General features: G+C 43.1%; 1 protein-coding gene across 1 annotated transcript; it reads right to left on the reverse strand.

The window, feature by feature from the left end:
* Positions 1–2,074: 2,074 nt before the first annotated feature.
* Positions 2,075–17,768, reverse strand: DERL1 (derlin 1). The gene is made up of 8 exons (XM_063173624.1): positions 17,476–17,768; positions 15,357–15,468; positions 12,131–12,195; positions 9,882–9,908; positions 7,792–7,887; positions 7,093–7,145; positions 5,810–5,920; positions 2,075–4,726 (listed from the first exon to the last, which is right to left on the reverse strand). The coding sequence occupies exons 1-8, from the start codon at positions 17,626–17,628 to the stop codon at positions 4,588–4,590; spliced, it is 756 nt and encodes a 251-aa protein (XP_063029694.1). The 5' UTR covers positions 17,629–17,768; the 3' UTR covers positions 2,075–4,587.
* Positions 17,769–17,961: the final 193 nt, after the last annotated feature.

Genomic DNA, 17,961 nt, shown 5'->3' on the forward strand with positions numbered 1-17,961 from the left:
GCTAACTGATACACCAACTTGAAACCAAAGGGAAACAAACTGCAAAGAAACTTCCTCCATTTAACTCAATGCCACAAGGTGACCTGAACTCTGTAGTGTGAAGAGGCCAAGCAGCTTGACAAGCTCAAGGGCTGGCACAGGCATCCTCACACCTCCAGGGGCAAAGACAAGTCAATGAAACCATTAACAGACAGATCCACTTGCTGTCCTTTAGTCCACACCCAGTCCAAGGACTAAATACACACATCCTCCTAAGAAATAATTGTAAATATTCAGATGCAAGAGGATAACTTCCAGTGGTTTTGATGTTGAACGTTACCCCCAGTGGCCATGATCCTCATCACAAAGGGCTAGGATTACTCTGGCAGTCAGAGAAACATGGCCTTAAAATCTGATTTGATTCTACTGGCATTTTGGAAGTGCTTTGCTTTTTGGAGAGGGAGCAAAATAAAAAAAAAATGAAGCACCAGAATTAGGGTTTCATTATCACTTTCCTCCTCCCCCCCCCACCCAACATCAACAAGATTCTGCACGGGCCTTGCCAGCATCCCACAGCTCTTTCATGCACTTGTGCTCCCAAGGAGTGCAATCCCTCCTAGATCCTGTTCCAGATGATGAAAGGGTGAGCCATGGCTGCAAATGGAATTCCTTTCATCACCTGAACAGTGTGCTTGAAAAACACAAGGAGCTGGAGTGCTCTCATCTTTTCAATTCTAGAGAACAGCACATCATCACCTTGTAGATGTAAGTACTTCTGCTTAATATGCACATATTACAGTATTTGGCTTAATTAATCAAATCATGACAACAGACTCAGTTTTGAACTTCACACTGTTACTATCATCCATGGCAAAATAAGTATCTAGGGATGCTTAGAACAAGAAAATCCATTTACTAGTGCAGGCAATAGCAATGCTAAGAACATCTTCACCAAAATCAGTGCTCTGTCATACTATACAAGTACAGATGGATCCATCATCCTAAGTCTAGCACAGAACAAGGGAGAGGATGAATCATCTTCATTTATGGATGCAGAACAGGATAACAAAGTCATTACAAAGTGACTTCCTGTATCAGAAGCTTCAAACTGTAAACTGGAGTGTATCTCTCCAGCTCACGACCTGAAGCACCAAGGCAAAGCAATCTTCCTCCCTGGTAAGGTACACAGGGATACATAAACACAGAAAGAATCTCATGTTGCAGTGCAAACAACATGCTCCCCTGAAAATGAAAGACTCAGTTTTCCTAGTGCAACCATTGGATGAGAACAGATAATTTCTTATTAAGTCACAGGAACACCACATCACTGAGCTGTGCTGAGACAGGAGCTGTTGCCAAGATGAAGTGACAGGAATGACAGATGAAACATTTGATTTCATATTCTTGGCTCTTCTGCTGACTCTTTATGCAGCTGGAGCAAAATCAAAAGGCACACACTTGTCATGCTCTTTACTTAGTATGGACCCAGCCTGTCCAGGACAAGGAGCACAACTAATTCATACAGTGCTTTATGTACCAAGTCCATGGTTTTCTTTGATGCCACTGTGGTAACAAACAGGAAAAGTGCAGTCAGATGAACGCTGAGGGTGAAGAGTCAGAGGATGCCCAGTGTGTCCATCACCAAATGAGCTACAGTAAGAGCCTCAGAAGGATTCTGGCTGCTGTGCACATCAGTCTGGACAGAGAGGGAACTGCAGAACTCCAAGCTTACCTCTGGAAAAGTAAGTGATCTGTATCAATCCCACAAAGTTTGAGGGTATGTAGAAGGATGCTTTCTCCCAGATGACAAAGAACTGATAATCAAGTACATAAAAAACAGCTGTAAAATGGTAATAGCCCAGAAGGACACAGTCTGTCAAACCTCATGGTGTAAACTGAGGCAAAAAAAATCCCTTTATGATTTTGCAACTGATCAGAGAAGACAAGACTCCCACCTAAAAGCAGGTCCTTTTTGTGAGTACTTTTATCAACAGCAGGAGATGGTGTCACAGTGCAGCTCTCAGACAATACCCATGGATCTGCAGATCACAAGGCTTGTCTTAAGCTGAAATATGATTTAGCAAAACAAAGACACTAACAGAGATTAAAATTTTAATTTAAAACTTTGCCAACAAAAATTGATTACAAAAAGGGAAATTATCTGTACAAAATAAGAAAGGAGGTACTCATTTTAACAAGAGACTGCCATTATTAATGTGTGTGGGAGGACAAACAGCAGTTCAGGTCAAGTGACAAACTGAGAAACAAACAAACTGAGCTTGTAATATGGAATTCTGAAGTGAACTTTCCATAAACAAAAGAAATTGACCTGAATCAGCTCAGAAGCTAATCAAGGTTTATAAGTAGTCTATTTTCCTTGCAAACCTTTTCCTCTTAATTTAGAGAAGGAGGACATACTAGAAAGCAAGACCCCAGCAGTGCAGTGGGCCAGGACAATGCCTTTTGCTGAGCTTTCTCTCCCTGAAGCCTTCCTTTGGGCCCTCTGTACAGAGATATTCTGCAGTTTGAGTGTGCCAGGGGTTTAACTGAGTCACAAACTATTGCATCTTCACTTAAAAGTTGGGTCCTGACTCAAAATGAAGACAAATGCTTTGGAGATTGTGAAATTCCTATGACTAAAAAGACTCCTCTCAAAATGATGATTCTCAGACTAGTCCAGTCCACATCAAATAACAGCTGTTGGTCAAGGATAAATCTGTATTTACAACACTGCACTCCTCTTTTCTACCTACCATTTTACACAAAGAAAGAGACCAGAGCATCTTTAAAACTCATCACCAAACAGACAAAAATGGCAGGTGATTTCTAAACTCCAAGTTCCTGTAAAACTTAAGCACACAGTATAATCCTTACCAGGTTTCTACATTTCTCCACAAGCCAAATCAACTTAACTGAGTTGCAGTGAAGACATGGAACATGCATTTCTTTTTAGTTTCCAGTCTAACTGCTTATTTTCCACTCACCTTTGCATCACTTAGTATTTACAAGTTTTTACACCTTCAGAACCCAAATTTAGTGAAGAAACAAAGTAGTAATAAAAATGTATCAGCCCAGATTCACTTCACCTACTTAGAATTACCTGAGATACTCAAGTTGGGGAAGAACAGCTTTCTGTGCCCCACCTACCCAGTAAAAAAAAAGAGACAAATGCTAAAGGACAATTCATCAGACTTGAAATTTATCCTAGTGACAATGCTCTTCCTCCTCTGACTACAGAACAAAAAGTGAGCAACTACATTCTGACTTAGTCTTGGTTAAGGTTAGAGTAACTGTGTTCCTAGCTAAGTGTTGGACTGATGTAAACATAAGCCTTACTTGCTCACTATCAGCTCCCAGCTAGGGAGTCAGGGACAGCTGTCTGTAAGAATGCTGTGAGACATGCACGAGTCCTCCTTACAGCTGGGAAAACTGAGATAAGTAAGAAGTTTGCTCAAGAGCATGCAGTGAGTCAGTAACAAGCTGGCATTACAGCTTCCTGGATCTTAGCCACATGCTCTGCCCATGGGAACCCAGTGCAAGGAAAACTACTGTACAGAATCATTCCCTTTTCCATGTCAAACATTTTTACCAAAAATAGTACAGATGCTAATAAACAGTGTATGCAATTTCTTATTTGACAATGAAAGAGTCCTGCAGTAACCTGTTATATTGTATCTTCACCCTGCAAATGATTATTTCCAGCTTTTATTCTTAGACATCTTAAAGCTTTTAAGATAAAGCTGAAGATTCAGTTAAACAATGCTGCACTCAGTGCCCTTAACCACAACAATGTTACATTTTCTAGTTTAAGCAGTATTTATGCTACCCAATTTGGCAATCAAAAGAGAAACCTTGAAGCCAAGAATTCACAGATTTGGAGGGGAAAAAAACATACCAGACTTCAGTTTCACCAGGACAAGCCTTGTAACATGCCATGAAGAGCTCAGACATTTTGATTCTGTGAGTATCTGTTATTGCCATTTCAAACAAAAGCCCTCTAACCCTTAGCCTTGCCCAGCCCATGATGTAGCAGGTAGGACAAATGCTGCATGGCAAGAAACAGCTCTGCTCAAAACACAGCTTAATAACAGAAATGAAACATTTGCAATTTGCTTTATGAATGCATCAGAGAGATATCATTTAAATAATGTTTCCAAAGACCCTGGGACTTAAGCATAGCTATGGAAAAAGTCAGCTTCCTAAACTTGGGGGCTTGTTTGAGACATCTGCCTCACACTAGATTCTTACTTTACTGTGGTCAACAAAGCTTTTAACATACCAGGCAAGATAGAATACCACTGGCTTGTTCCATCACATCATGGAACAGGACAGCCACTGGATCCTGTTGTGACAGACAATACTGTATAAAGAAGGCTTATTTTTGATGGCAGAATCACACTGGACACTACTGGCTAACCTGGAGCAAGATCTACATGTTTTCCTTCTGGAGTTTTTAATTTGCTCTTGAACCAGAAACATTCTTTCTAATCAGCTGAATCCAAGAGTACTGCAGAGAGCTCAGTTCTTAAGCACGCTCTGCACCAGGAGCGGTCGGTTCCACGTCCAATTGACACCGAAGAGTTGCTGATTTCCAAGGGCAGGAACTCCTCACTGGTCCCCTAGCCGGAAACCTTGGCCCCAGTTGTGTCTTCCACCACCCTGCTGATCCTCTGCAGCCCTTCTCATGCTGGCAGGAGGGACACCAAAGCCCGACACTCCTCCCCTCCTGTTTGGCAGCCAGCGGTAACTAGGACAGAGCAGAGCAGGAGGAGTTAGACAAACAGCAGCACCTTGCAGGGAAATGCCAAGGCTGTGCTTTCTACTTTTCCATGCACTTCTTCTTAGCTGACACACTTTGCAATAAAACTGGCTTTTCCCAGTAGAGTTTCAGAGAATTCTTTCCAAATCTAAACCCTCAGCACATTGACAAATGGAAATACAGGGAAACTTCCATCTCTGAAATGTGCATGGTAACAGGAGAATTGCACAGAACCAACAATATTGAGGGCACTTTCAGAGCTGTTACCACCTTTAAAGATATTTTTAAAAACAACCTTGTCTTCTAATCTTTATGGAAAATTAGGTACACCAGATGGGCTTGCAAGCACAGAATCAGAATATAAAGCTCCCCTATTCATTGAAACTTGTACAGAAAGTATAACTGTAATTCAACACTTTATGTTACAAAAAGGGTTAACTGAGTTGCTGACTAAAGTTTGATAGAGGAGTATTTGCAGCCCAAAACTATGTGGACAAGGACAACTGAACTATAAACTTTGGCTTCTGATCATAATATTTCATTGCCAAAATGAACATACCTCAAGAAAAAGCACCTCAAAAACCAAGATTTGCAGTCCCAGTGAGGGTGACTGATACAGACTGCAAAGGAGAATCATTTATAGTCCTGCACAAGTCTACAACTGACTATTACTGTCAAACATTGCTGAACTGGTAGCTACTATAACAATACATGGGGATACAGAAAGAGATAATTTACAGGATAAAATTTCATTTTATATACCATCTGATAATTGTTAGGGAGTTCTCTTTACTGCAGCTCAATTCAACAGCAGAACTATGACATTTATTCTCACTCTTAAGAGCGGGTAAAGGCATAAGCCAACCCAAGGGGCAACAAAGAACTCTCATATGGGCCATTTACAAGAAACTCAATATTTTTTATGACTCACCAGCTCAGTCAGTATGAGAGTCTGTAGAAGGTTGACTTGGCAAAGTATTTTACTTTATGATCCCACCATATATATGTCTGATGAGCCATACAAAAAATTGGACTAAACAAATAGTGATGTAAAGAATGAAGCCAGCTTACAGGAACTGAGGTGTGGACAGGAAATTCCTTCCTCCCAAATCCATTGGATATTTAAACATTAAGAAGAAATACAGGTGTCCAACCAGATTTCCTATCAGCTCATTGATGACTCTGTAAAGCAAAAGAAAGAATGGTTTCACATGCTGTCTTCTATGAAAATAAATGAGTGACAATCTTCTGTTCACCTGCCACCAGGCCTTGCCAGGGTTGTAACACACAGAAAACTTCCCCTCCCTCAGCATTTTGCAGCCACTTCTTTAGAAGGGCCAACCTCCTGTGCTAACACATCAATAGTCTGTCCCACCCTCCCTTCCCAGCCTTCTCTACATTCTGTATTGCAAACACTATTAAATACTTGTTTACATTGGGGAATTGGACCGTATAGCAATCAGTGCCCAAAATAATCATCTGCAGAGCCAGAGAAGTTACTGCTGCTTTCACTGGACAGCCTGTCTCCTGCTGTACTGAACTGTTTTGTTCCCAGTTTTGTGAAAGCACTGCTGACTGGAGGCCCTTGAGTATCTTCTGTCATGCATAGAAACAGCAGGTAGCTAAGAGCAGGCAGTTTTCACAAGTGACAGATGAGTCAGTAGGAGGCACAGCCAGAAAAGGGAATTTGGTTTTGCTGTATTATCTCCTCCTTTTATAACTCAACCACAAACTTGCTGTTGTCACTAATTATGCTACAGCGGCACCAAGAGGCCCCAGTCAATGCAGAGCCCCAGTGAGGGAGCCCACACTGTGCACAGAGGGGATTTCTGCATCAAGGGGTTTAGTCAAAAAAACCCAAAAAACAAGAGAGAGCAAAAAATTCAACAACTGCTAATATGGCACATTGTGGGCTCATTGCCTTTTTCCCTTGTTTAACAAACTGAAAAAAAAAAAATCAGGTTGGACAAGTCTGTGAGGGAAAGAAGTAACAGCACTATCAGAGTCAAGCTAAACTTGTTTCTAAAACCAGTAATAATGGCTGGTTCCAGGGGATGAAATCTTTCTTTAGTGTGTGTTACTTTCTTAGTATGGAGAAGGCCCAATGCATGGAGTTACCAGAAAATACACCAAACTCCCATTGCTCTCCCCTCACCTCCATTCTACTCTCTAGTTCTCACATGCATATCTCCTCTGCTTTTATGTTAAATGACCACCATGTGACACTGAGCATTATCAGTCAGATTATACAGCTTGAACCTTCTTATTTTAATATCACTCCTAGATTCAGCAGCAAGTTAAATAGCTGTAGAAGGTTTTACAACTTCAAATTGGCCATAGAAGTAAATACATACGATCCACCAATGATGTAGTTGAATCCCAGAATAACCCACGGAAGGTAACAGGCCTGGAAAAGAATGCAGCGGAGAGAGTAAGTACAAGTTAAGGATGTAAACCTGCTCTCAACTTCCCACTGCACTAATTAGCATGATCATAATCTCAATGCTTTAGGCATTACACTGGTCCTGATCTATTAATTTAAGCAGATTCAACCTAAAAAGGTCAGCCCAAACTGAGCAACCACTAACATTTTTAGATAAAACATGCTCATTCAAATATTATAAGCAAACATGCCTTTTGAACTCTATGTTCCACAGCAAGTTTGCATCTGGAACAAAGTCCTAAAGTTTTTGATTTTGCAAAGGTCTAGAAATTATCAAAAGAGCCTTCTCTACAAGATCTGATGGAAACAGCCAAGGTCACACAGAAAAAAAAAACATTTAAAATACCAACATTTTGTCACTACATTCAGCTTTTATCCAGGCTAAATTCTTTTTCTTTTTTTCAGAACAATGAATTGGCAGGACATCTTTTCAGCAGAGATACACTGAGTGATACCACATGGAAGACTATGAACTTTGTCTTTGCTGCATCTCAAGAAGTATTCTCTGTGACAGCACAAGATACTTTTTATAAGAGAAAATATTTATAAGAGAAAATATTTCTATTTTGCCCCTCACCCAGAAATCTTTCCAATACACTGTCTGACATACCTTAAATCTTGTTCCAAACCAAAATGACACAATCATGTCTCTGTTCAGCTGGGCCCACACATAAAGTACTGACATGATGAGTGGAATCATCAGCAACTGCAATGTTTAAAAAAGACAAAGTTACCATTATTTTCACAGAAGCACATGAAAGTCGGGCAGGAGGAGCTGTGTTTCAGAAGTGGTTTGTAAGCATGGTACATCACTAAAGTCCTTTCAGATTGCCCCAGAATCTTATCCAATACATGCCCTGGATCTGTTCAAAAACTATTGAGAAAGTGAAGGGGGAGAACCTACTTGCTCACTGTCCTTTGCAGGACCATGCCAAAGCAAAGGGCTCCAACCTGTGCCAAGGGAAAGAGCAGCTGCAGGGAGCTCTGATCTACCCACACCTCCAGCAGGGAGCCCTGTGCCACAATCCCTTCAGGGCACCAACCCAAACACCCCCAAATGTGCCAGATGCAGTGTTACCCATCCAGCTGCCACCTCTGTCCCCATCCTCCTGACAGCCCCACAGGGGACGTGCTCCCCTCAATGCCCACTGCAGGGCATCACCTGCCTTGGGAGAGCTGGGAGTGACCTGTGCTCCACACCAGGAGCTGAGGGGTTGTTTCAAACACTTCTCTACATTGACTCTGCATTAGCTCATTGACTGTTTCTAGTGAAAAAACACAAAGCACTGCTTTAGCCATCTGTGATTTCTGAGCTGAGGGCAGGCTGCACCAGCAACATTCCCAGGAACTGGCTGAATGCTGTACCCAGCTCCTGGGTTTGGAAAAGAGGTTGAAACTCATCCCTTCAGGGGTGCTGCTATTTCACAGATTCTACATTAAAGCTGGCATCCTAACATCAATCCAGTCTCTCACAAGCCCCACCGTGCACTCTGACTCCCCACACAACAACCTTATTTAAAGGTTTTATTAAAACCCTCTTTATTTTAATTAAAAGAAAGCAATATCTAATATCTGAACACATCTGACTTAGGAATAGAGGCCTAGTTATCCTACTCTGTCTTTTGAATTTCAACAAAGGCCACTCAAAACAAGTAAAAATCCTCTTATTTTTAAGAAAAATCACTTTTATATCAAAAAAACTGATTCTTCTTTAATCAATACTTTGTATGCAGATAAAAAAAATAAGTACCTCTTTAAAAATATACAAATCAACACAATCAGTATAAAATTTGTATAATGTGTGGGTAACTCCAGCATGCTTTTAAAAAATTTGTGGTATCTTCCCCACAGAAAAGTGTAATTATAAAGTTTTGGACAGCCCTTGACACAATTCACTCCAGACCAGAGATGCATGACCACTGGTTTTGTCTACCAGGGAGCCAGAGAAGCCATCTAATAAATGCTAATAATAATTCTGTATAATTCTGCATCTGTATGGAATCTGTACCAGTATCTGTATGGAATACTACAGATACTGGGGCAGTCTTTGGGTGCTGGAGACAGATGAAAATGAGAACAGCAGAGGCAGACTGTAGACATGCAGTTATCTGACACTCTGTTGTGTCCAAAACACACTTCCCAATTTTCACCCTTAGTATTTGAGGAGAAAATAATTATTTCACTGAAACCAGTTCTTAAGACCACTATCTTAACCATTCCTGTGAGGATTTTGTACTTCACAGTTCTGGTCTCAAACTGAAGCTGTATTTTTTGCCAAAAAAATCTTCTGTTGGCAAGTAAAAGGTATACTGAACTAAATTTAAGAAGATTAATAAACACAATAATAATTTTTTTTTAATTTAGAAAAATAAGAAAGCAGATCCCCATTCATTAAAATAAATAGTGCATAGGTGACATCTTGTGTCCATTTTAGTAGAAGTCTAAGCACTTCCTGACTGCACAAAGACACCATTTGTACTTCCTGGCCCCCTAACTAGGTTAGATCCAAGCTTGTGCCTTCAGCTGAGGCTAACCCAATCTGAAAAATTAACAATACACACACAGCAGTCCATTCTGATATCATCTGAACAGCCTAGCTTAACTATGTTCTGCAGTTAAGTAAATAATGCTCTCTATAAAGTCATCAAGTAGTCATAAAGTTGTGTAAAATTATTATCTAAGAAACTGCACCACACTTACCTGCATGTCCATCACCAAGCCAGTTATCTATCATTGCACCATGAAGGAAAATGCAGAAAAACCTGACAGACTACAACAATAAAAAGCTGCAGACACACAAAACACACACGCAAAGATTTTAATATTCAGAATTAATACTACACTGTTTTAGATTAAAATTTCCAATGATCTAGAGATGTACAAACTTTGTTTCAATAACTGCTTTTTGGCAGCCTTTCAGGTGCCCACCTCAAGTCATTACCCCAAGGGCTGATGAGGGCACTGGCTTTTCCTCCCTGATGAAACTGGCCAGCTACAGACTCCATCAGTCCTTGCATAAAGGCACATTAAAGTTTAACAACTGGATTCCTTCATTAGTTTAACCCTGACATTTTGGTTTTCTAACTAAAGAAATACCAGATCATTAAAAAATACCAATATATTGCCAATGAGTCATAGAAAAGAAGCAACTTCTTAAACAGCATCAGTGCAGGCTTTTAATACTCTTCTCCCACCTTGGAGCTCAAAGAAACTGCTGTAGTAATTTTTGAGTAGAGATAATCACTGAAAGATTTTAATATGATCAGGATGCTTTTAACAGATCATAAATACATATAAAATGACACCCAGCATTTTCCCAGATCATGCATCCAGGCTGATCCTTACATCACACAGGGAACAAGCAACTAGAAGCTTTTAAATGACCAGTTTGAAAGTCAGGTCACAATTACATTAATTAAATGCTCACAGCCAAGAGCCTGCAATCATAAAGGCAACCTTCATCTTCCTAACAATGTAACTAAATGCTCCTTGTTACAGCTGTGGCTCCACAGGACTGGCAGGACCAGCAATTCCCTCCACATAGTGGAATGCAACCAGAGATAATGCATTGATAAAGCATTTCTGCACACAGCACCCCTGGAATCTGGTTCTCACTGATGTCACCCCTCCCTTTTTTCCACCTGCTGTGCCACTGCAAATTGCTACAAGGAGGCAGCAATAGCACAGACAGAAAGGGAGCACCCCAAGGATGGAGGTTCCACACCCTCTCCTGCCAATCTGCCTGTGCTTCACTGCCCTTACAGTGTGTCCTTCTCATATTTAAATGGAATTTCCTTGCTTCATTTTGTGGAACTCAGTGCTCAGCTCCAGCCCCCTCAGCACGGAAAAGACATGGAGCTGTTGGAGTGGGACCAGAGGAAGGCCACACAAGTTACTGGAGGAATGGAAGACCTCTCTTTTAGGGAAAGGCTGAAAGAGTTGAGGGACAAAAATGTTTAGTAGGGCCTTTTGCAATAGGACAAGTGGTAATGGTTTAAACTAAATGGTTCCTTGTACTTGGGAACCCAGAGCTGGGTGCAGCCCCCCCACATCTCTCAAAGGCTGAGCAGAGAGGAGCAATCCCTGCCTCAACCTGCAGGCAATCCTCTGCCTAGGGCAGCCCAGGGGGCTGGTGGCCACTTTGGCCAAAATGGCACATTGCTGGCTTGTGGTCAACTTTGTGTCCAGCAGGACACCCAGGGCCTTTTCTGGAAGATGCTTTGCTTTGTCAGTCCCTGGTCTGTCCTGGTGCCTGAGGCTGCTCCTTGCCAAGAGCAGGACTCTGCAGTACCCTTTGCTGAGCTTCATTCCTGTTCAGCCCATTTATCCAGACTAAAGATCCCTCTGAATGGTGGCACAACCATTTGTTGCTTATCAACAACTCCTCCCACTTTTGTATGCAAGATCTAAAAGAAAATTCAGGTGGAACAGCTCAGCCCACAAAAATGTTTCCCAGCATTCCCAAACCAACAAGCCCAGCTTCTTCAGGAATTTGTCTCAGTGAAGATACCACAACACTGCTTTCACAGACTCAGATACTTGTACCCAGCAGGTAAAGGATCTCTCCATTTCAGGGCACGGCAGTGATCAGCCCCTTTTTGCACATGGCAGCATGAACACACTGAATTCAGCGCCAGCCCACCCAGGAGAGCTCAGCAGAGCAGCCCAGGCAGCAGCAGGGACACTCACCCTGCACGGGCTCAGCTCAGTGAGGCAGAGCTCAGGTCCCCATTGCACACTCGTGTGAGCACATTAAATGTTCTCCCTGCAAGCCACTCGCTACCTCTACAGGAAGGTTACACACTTACAAACTCTACAAACTCCAGGGGGAACATTTGCTACTTTTTTAAACTGTTCCTTGATAAAATAGGTCCTGGTTTTTGAGCATACTTCAGGTGGAAACAAAGAGAACCAAAATATTTCTTAAAGTTTGATGATGAGAAGGATACAACAATGCAGATCCAGTTAAACAGGAGCATGAACATGTAATCTGCTGGCCTTCCATCAAAAGCCCCTGAAAATAAAAAGAATAATTTTGAATCATCAAAGGCACTACAATTTTGATTAAAAATTAGGACAACTTTTATTTTTCAGAGTCTAAGAAAGCTCAGTTAATAACAGCTGCTTTGCATGTACTCTGCGGTCTACGAGTATTTTTTAAATTTTAAAAAGCCTTAAAATAGAACAACCTACAGGCTGAAAAATAAGACATTCAGCCTACTGCTTTAGAGCACAAGCAGTGTCTATACTTTAAAAAGAACACACTGACTCTGGAGATAAGTAGTTTTAACTACATAAGACCTCAAAAACTGAGTTGGACCCCATTGTTCATATGAAACTGTGGGTTAGAAGCATAGAATTAGGAAATACACGTGCACAGCAAAAGCAGAAATACCAAGTTTAATGAGTGAGTCATGTGAAAACCAGCCCTCACTTAGGCAAATTGCATCCTCTTTGCATCATCTCATCAGACTCAAGAGATGCAATGGTTTTTGTACTCCACAAAAAATCAGCACACATGACAAGGAGGGTACACATGTGCAGCACACTCTGTTCCTTCTAAGCTGTGCTGCTTGTCTAATTCACCATTCCAAATTTGTGTCAATTTTTTCAGGACACTGGAAACAAAAATAATAGAGTAACATTCCCTGCAGGTCATATAAAGTGAAATGATCTTTAGATGCTCAGTTGAGTTTGAGACCTGACAGAGACAAGTACTAAAAAATAACCCTGTAGCAATTCCTTGCAAACATGAAAAGCTGAGGCTCTCACTCCCACCAACTGTGGCAAAAGGCTGACAGAGACCTCAGCATCTATGCAAGAATTCCATCAACTTTCATATAAACCCAGGCAGGAAAGGAAAACCTGAGAATACTGCTGAAAAAGACCCAGACCATTGGGGGTGAAACACAGTGACAGTGGGAATGACAGTGACACACACAGCACATCACAAACAACCTGAATTACATGCTCCTAATTAAACATCAAAATGCCTAGAAAGAATGCCACTGCTCAATGTGAGCACTGCTCAGTATTCTTAAAGGAAGAAAATCTACTTTTAAGCATTAGAATAGCCTATGCAAAACATAATTACTAAGATACCAGTTTTATTGTTTAAGGTCAGCCATGCAAATTGCATGACAGGAAAAAAAACGTACTTTGAAAAATATATCAGAAAGTTTTAATGTTGTAAAACTACAGAAACTGAAGGTTTTTTCCTCACTGTTGCTGTACAACAAATAGAAACAAATAAAGAGAAGAAGCTGACTAAGGCTGTAGAAAGGCCAGCTCAGGAATCCTTCCAAAACTGGAAGAAATCAAAGCTATTATTATTCTTCTTCTCAAATTTTTCCTTCTCATTATCTAGGAGATTGCTAATGAGAGTATTAGACAAACCACTGAAGTTGACTTTTCCATGAACATCTAAGGGAATTGGATTACAAACTGCCAGAGAGCTCAGCACAGGTTTGGGGAGAGCTCTACCCCACAGGTCCTTCCATGGGGCCCAGGGCATAATGCAATCATCTGGAAGAGCTGCAGACCCTTAATTCACATAAATCTCATCATTCACACAGCTGGGGAGGGAACTCTGCACATTCTGCTTACTCTGTTGATATTTGCTATGCTCTCCTCCAACCAAAGCAAAACAAAACCACAGCAATCTCCCTTTCCTTTGGAAGTCACAGGTCAGGCTGTTAGGAAAGCACAAGCACAGCACAAACCACACAGATATTTCTGACAGCTAAATTTGAAGCTGGCAGGCAGCAGCAGTGTAGGCTCAAAACCCATGCACAATGCTGAAAATAGCAGTTTCACTTTCTCAGTTTCACAGACAAAAGGAAGCACAGACCAATGCAAACTTCCACCTGTAAACACTATCAGCAACTTATATATTTTCCAACTACAGAAGGATTCAGGCCTTTTTCAGAGAAAGGGCCAACCTAACAACGGAATTCATTTATAGGCAGAAAAAATGACTGGAATATAAAAGAAATGCATTGGTTCAAACAACACAGATGACTTCCCAGTTTCAAAATCCAGATCTGTTGTACAGCAGAAATTTACTCCCTTTCATGAGATCTGTGCCACAGCACAAACAACCAGAGCATTTTGTGAGTATATCTACAAGCAGTGAGGTCTCTTAATTTGCATAATTAACCAGGAACTCCTACTACACCTACCTCTGCCCAGTCGGAACTGTGAGCACTCTCATGTGCTCATAAACTACTGCAGACAGGCTCAGAAGGAAGTAGGAATCATTTCTAGCTATTAAACCAGTATTTAACTTTCACTAAGAAAACAACCAAATACAATCTGGCACCACTCCTGCCTTTCCCTTCCACTCTTCTTAAGACTTCAGTGTGATTCCACAATACTCTGGAGGGCAGGTGTTCCAGGAATCTCCTCTCTTGTGGGACTTCCCAACATCACTTCCCAATGCATTCCCCTTTACACCATCAGTTCTAGACTCCATTAGAATGACACTGAAATTCTTGTTCACAAAGGCTTTCAGGAGGAGTCTGGCTTTGCAAATATTTTAAATATTTATGTCAATTGAACCAATTTTTGTCTAGGTTTAATGAACTGGGCAGTGCAAAAGGAAACCAGTTTTGAAGCTACCTTGTACCAACAAGCCCTTTGTTTGAGAGAAATGACCTATTATCTGATCTCCTTTTTTTCCACTTAATTTTCTCCCTTAACTGAAAATCCTTCTAGTCTCTTAACTTTTCCACATATCTGTTAGGCAGAGGGGTAGACTTCTTTTGAAGGTTTCTCTCAATTCAACACAGACAAAAGAATAACACAAATAAGCATCCCTATTCAAACAAGAACAAACTGATGTTATTTTCTCCCAATGGATAAGCCCATTATTACATTATGCTCTATCATCCCTCTCTGATAAAAAACATCAGATACAAAAAAACACAGGTAAACATCATCTTTTAATCTGTCTCACTTGCTTCCTTAAATCCAACAACTAAAAGCACCAGGTCCTCCTACTGAAGCTAATAAAAAGTTCAGATCCTAAATGGCCAAAGGGAAGGAGGCAGCCACAGAAAATCAGTTTTCAGAGCAGTTTCATGCTGACCAACATAAGCTGGCACAGAGATGAGCCATCTCTTATCAGCTCCAGGCAGGGTTCACCAGATACATACAATTTAATGGACAACATACCTGTTTCTAGTCGTGAGGAATATTGATACAAGAAATACAAATTCACCAAGTAGAGAAATCCTGTTCCAGGTCCCACTGGGAAGAAGAAAGTTGCCGTTATCGGCCGCCAGATCTGCGCAGATCAAAAGAGAAAGATCTGTTTATAAACTGCAGAATGAACTCATGTGCACAGGCTTTTTATTGACATTCATTACTTGATAATGAATGAAAACTTGGAACATCAAGAAGAAGATTAAAAATAGCCCAAGTATCGATTGTTCCTGCTTCAGCAGCTTTTCTAGCTGTGGTGTTTTCTTTCAATCTGGTAAGCAAACCAGAAATAACACACAACTTTGCAAACTGCTTTCCATCACATCTCTGCAGCAGTGAGCCTTTAATGCAGTGCAGAAGAGATTCACTGGCAAGGATGCTAGCCTGTTTAAAAACCAGCCATACAAAACCCATTCTTCCCTGCTGAACAGAGGCCAAAGAATGCACAGCCTTTAGTGTACCATTCCAGCCAGCACGTGCTGCTCTGAGCACCGGGGATCTGCTCTGGGACAGTCTCCCAGGGAGGAACATTGGGCACACTGCATGGCAGCATGTAGCAAGGATGGAAAATATCTGGTCATTCATGAATGAGCTCTTTAAGCAGCAACATTTCCAAACTGAGTATTGGGATCCTGAACATCACAGTTCAATAAGGAATAAAGGACTAGAGGAAAAACCAGTCATTTATGCTACTAAATTTTGTGAACAATACATGAATCAAGGTACAGAGAGAGTCATGGCTTTAAATTTATTTTTCTTTCTTCAGTGAAGATACAATGAGATGATATAACAGAAATTTTAAAATTGAAATCTTTTCTCTTTGTTTTGAGCTCCTCCAATGAGTGCGTTCCCCCAACACTGAACCTGTAACCTCACAGTGCAAGGAAAAATATGTCCAGTTTGAGACCACTTTTGATATTGCTACTGTACCCAGAAACACTGCATGTCTGACACCTGAAGGCATCAGCTGTTAGTTTACATGGAGCATATATAGGCACAGAAGTTGACAGTCCCAAACAGAAGTTTTTTCAAATTCCAAACAAGAAGGTGCAAATGCACTCCATTACAGAATCACAGAATATGTCACCTTAAAAGGGACCAGAGTGGGTGATCTGGGCACCTCCCTGCTCGAGCATTCCCAGTCATTCTAGAGCACGAGACCCAGGACTGCACTCAGACAGTTCTTGAATAACTCCAGCCAGGGAGATTGCACAGCCTCCCTGGTCAGTCTGTTCCAGTGCATGGACACCCAGGTCAGGTGGAGCCTCCCGTGCATCAGTTTCTGCCCGTTTGCATTTGTCCATCTTCTGGCACCTCCCTTGTGCTACTTATAGAAACTGCTGAGGTCCCCTCTCAGTCCTCTCCCCTCGAAGCTGAGCAGGCCCAGCTCCCTCAGCCATTCCTCATCAGAGCTGCTCCAGTTCCTTGATCCCCTCTGTCACCCCCGCTGTACCCAGCCCAGGAGCTCCATGTCTCCCCTGTAGCTCTGCCCCAAAGCCTCCCGGGCCAGCTGCAGCCTGGGATGTTTGCACACCCTGTGAGCCCAGAGTTACAGCTCCCAAAGCCACGGCCACACGATGAGACAGAGCTGGCAAGTCACCTGTAGCCACAGCCACAGCGCTTCTTGGCACAACAATCAGTGCCCACCAGAACAACTCCCACAAAAACTGTAGGAAAACCACACCAGGATGAGGCACAACACGAACTACAGAGCTGTCAGGGGCAGCAGCCCTGCTCCTGTCACCCTGGCAGGGACGCGCAGCCCGTCACCGCGGTGGGGGCCTGCGGGCTGGGCCCGGATTTACGCGGTGCCGTGCCCGCAGGCCCTGTACAGGTTGAGCGGGAAGGCGGATCCACTCCCGTCGGACGGGAGTGCTCCCCCCGGTCACCCCTGGGCGCTGTCTCGGTGCACGGCGCCTCCAGCGCGGCCGCGGAGCCGGGGGAGCGGCCGGCCCTGCGCGTAGCCCCAGCGAGGCCCCGCAGCGTTGCCGCGCACTACAACTCCCAGAAGGCCCCGCGCGCAGAGAGTCACAGTGAGCTACTGTGCGGGCGCCGCGGGGCACGCCGGGAGCGGTAGTGCGGCCCCTACCTGGAAGCGGTGGATGAAGGCGTCAGGCCAGAGGAAAAGGTTGACGGGGCTGACGAGGCCCAGCTTGCCCACGAGCGGAACCGCGATGGAGCCGGCGAACCAGTAGCGCGTGATCAGAGGGATGCTTCGGAACCAGTCCCCCAGGTCCGACATGGTGCAGCCGTGCCTGGCCGCCGCCCAGGCCTCGCTGCGAACCGGCCGCTGAAGAAGAGACGAGACGAGGGCTCAGCCACTCCCGCCGCCCGGTCACGGAGGGGGACCCGAGCCAGACGTGGCGCCACCGAATTCGGCCGAGCCGCCGCCGCTGCTTCCGGCCCCGCCCCGGCAGCCGGGAGTCCCGCCCCGGGGGCGGAGCGGGGAACGAGCCACCGTCTCTGGGCGACGGGGCGGTCGGGTCAGGTGGCGCTCCGTTCCTCGAGAGGGGCTTGTAATGCGGGCAACAGGACGGAACCGGCAGCAAGTCCTGTGCCTACGACAGGCTGTAAA

This window comes from Melospiza melodia, chromosome 1 (assembly GCF_035770615.1).
Source record: "Melospiza melodia melodia isolate bMelMel2 chromosome 1, bMelMel2.pri, whole genome shotgun sequence".
Classification (NCBI taxonomy): domain Eukaryota; kingdom Metazoa; phylum Chordata; class Aves; order Passeriformes; family Passerellidae; genus Melospiza; species Melospiza melodia.